Genomic DNA, 2,768 nt, shown 5'->3' with positions numbered 1-2,768 from the left:
ATGATGCATTCTTTGGATTTGCATGTTAAATGTGGGGAGAGAATCAAATAAAGATGCTGCCAGGAAGTAGTGTAATATCCAAGCGCCTGAGAAACCACCAAACAACGGACGGTTGTTGTGCACGCAACGTCTCCTCGAAGAACTATCTTCGCGGACGATACTTTTTCTCCAAGGCGTTGTCCAAGCTGCGTTCCAAAAGATGACTACTCTTTCCAAGACTCGTGTCAAACCAGAATGCACTTTCGTTCCTTCGAGTAACCAAATAATATTAATACTCCTCCTTCTTATATTAACTTTTTCATGTTTGCCATCGAAGCATACATGCGTTGAAAAATATCGTATGTTTGAAGAGATTATTCTCTATTAGTTAAGTTGTCATTTTGTCATATCTTTGAAGAGATTATTCTTTATTAGTAAAGTTGCCATTTGTAGAATGGAAGGGGCTCTGAAACCCCTCCTTTTCAGTATGTAGATTGTTTTTGAAGCTAGGTGGATAGCAATATACTTGTTAACTAAGGTTTAATTTATTTATTATCTACGTGACTGATAATCAGACGTTCACGACCTGCTAGTGACTCTTAATATAGACAAAAAAAAATTAAGATAAATGTATTGGTTTGGTCCATGCTTTGAACCGAACGCCTGATGGTCGAGTGCAAATCTTCTGACATTATTGTCAATGATTTAGTGAAAATGTAACCAAACTAAAACCTCAAGCCATTGCAAGTCTTCGTTTCTTGACTTTATGAAAACATAATTTATTTACTTATTGGACAGTGTCAATAAAGTCAGAGGGCAATATCGGCTGGCATAGGCAAAGATTTGGCTGGTACAGCTCTATTTTCTAGATTAATATACAATTTTTAAATTATTTATAAATTAAAAAAAAGTAGGCTGATTATTCCTTAAGAAATAAAGGAGAAACAGAGCCAGGAAAGCCAGCCGAAATGTGAGGCCCATACTGATGCTTGGTTGGGTCTATAAATAGAGACCCGGAGGACCAGATGATGCAACATCGTCTTCTTACTTTCCATCACAGAGAGAAAAAGTAGGAGAGTGAGAAAATGAAGGCAACCAAGGTGGTACTATTCCCCACTCCCGGCGCCGGCCATCTCGTCGCCATGGTCGAGCTTGCCAAGCAGATTCTCCACCATTCCGGCCACACCCTATCCATTACCATCCTCCAGATCCACCCCCCTTCCACCTCGCCGCTCAACTCCTCCAATACCTCCACCCACGTCCAGGACGTCGCCGCCTCCGGTCTCGACATCGACTTCGTGGAGCTCCCACCCTCCGATCACGACCCAGAAGGTGAGGGCGTGATGCAGACCCTAAGCTACATAGAGTCACAGAACCCTGCCCTTTCGACGACTCTAACATCCATTTCAGCCGAAACCACCGTTTCCGCCATTGTCCTGGACATGTTCTGCGTCGGCGTGGCCGGCGTCCCCGCCGAGTTGGGCATCCCCACTTACGTCCTCTACACCTCCGGCGCCGCCATGCTGACCACCTTTCTATACTTGCGAACGCTGGACATGACATATGACTGTGATTTCAGAGAATTGAAGGCGTTGATCCACATACCCGGCCGGTCTCCGGTTCCTGCTTCGGCCCTGCCGATTCCTCTTCAGGAGAAGCAATCCCCGAGCTACCAATGGTTTATGAAGGCAGCAGAGCTGTACTCGAAGCTGGACGGGTTACTCGTGAATACCTTCGAAGGTCTGCAGCCCACACCCATCAAAGCTTTAACCGATGGGCTATGCACGCCAGGGAGCAGAACCCCTCCCATTTACCCAGTGGGACCCTTGCTCGGCCTGCGACTCGAGTCGCCGGAGCACGATTGCATCAAGTGGCTCGATCGGCAGCCGCAGTCGTCGGTGGTGTTCATGTGCTTCGGCAGCATGGGAGCATTATCGCCGGAGCAGATCGCCGAGATCGCATGCGGGCTAGAAAGCAGCGGGCAGCGGTTCCTGTGGTCGATTCGCATTCGGCCAAGTGGCGCCCCGCGGTTCTCGGAGCCCGAGGACGTGGACCCGAGGGAGGTGCTTCCGGAGGGCTTCTTGGAACGGACCAAGGAGAAGGGACTAGTGTGGCCTAGGTGGGCGCCGCAAGTGGCGATCCTGTCGCACCCGGCCGTCGGGGGTTTCGTGTCGCACTGCGGATGGAACTCGACGCTGGAGAGCGTGTGGTTCGGCGTGCCGATGATCGCGTGGCCGCTCTACGCCGAGCAAAGCATGAACGCCTACGAGCTGGTGAATGACTTGGGGCTGAGCTTGGGAGTATTCATGAAAGAAGAAGGTGGTGGATTACGCATGAAAGAAGAAGGTGGTGGGCTGGTGAAGGGCGAAGAACTGGAGAAGGCAGTGTGGAGCTTGATGGAAGGCGAGGAAGGGAAGAAGGTGAGGGAGAAGATGAAGGAGGCGAAGAACATGGCAAGAAAGGCAGTCGAAGAAGGAGGCTCGTCGTATTCGGCTCTGGCTTCGTTGGTTCAGGAATGGACCAAAGGCCATTGAGATAGGGCCTTCATTGAGTTAAGCCTCTGCCCCATGCAGGAGTCACGTTGGTTACGAAGATATTGTTGGGACTACGAGACAATTTGTGGCTTTCATAATTTCAGTTTTTAGCATTCAACATTTTCAGTCCACACGACAAAATTCCCATTTTGCCTGTTCACATGAAAGATGTTGTAATCCCTTTCCTCCATGTGAGTTCTTAAAATTCATATCTGTTTTAAATAGTAGTCGCTTTCAGGCAAAAGAGAGATTCAT

General features: G+C 48.7%; 1 protein-coding gene across 1 annotated transcript; it reads left to right on the top strand.

Annotated features, from left to right (window-relative positions):
- The first annotated feature begins 1,032 nt into the window (after window positions 1-1,032).
- Window positions 1,033-2,513, top strand: LOC116264627 (UDP-glycosyltransferase 88B1-like). The gene has a single exon (XM_031644955.2). The coding sequence runs from the start codon at window positions 1,065-1,067 to the stop codon at window positions 2,511-2,513; it is 1,449 nt and encodes a 482-aa protein (XP_031500815.1). The 5' UTR covers window positions 1,033-1,064.
- The last annotated feature ends 255 nt before the right edge of the window (window positions 2,514-2,768 follow it).

Source organism: Nymphaea colorata, chromosome 11, assembly GCF_008831285.2.
Source record: "Nymphaea colorata isolate Beijing-Zhang1983 chromosome 11, ASM883128v2, whole genome shotgun sequence".
NCBI lineage: Eukaryota > Viridiplantae > Streptophyta > Magnoliopsida > Nymphaeales > Nymphaeaceae > Nymphaea > Nymphaea colorata.
This window is presented reverse-complemented; position numbering and strand designations above follow the sequence as displayed.

Excerpts from the sequence above, each read along its gene's own strand:
- LOC116264627 (XM_031644955.2), top strand. The coding sequence starts at position 1,065 with ATGAAGGCAACCAAGGTGGTACTATTCCCCACTCCCGGCGCCGGCCAT.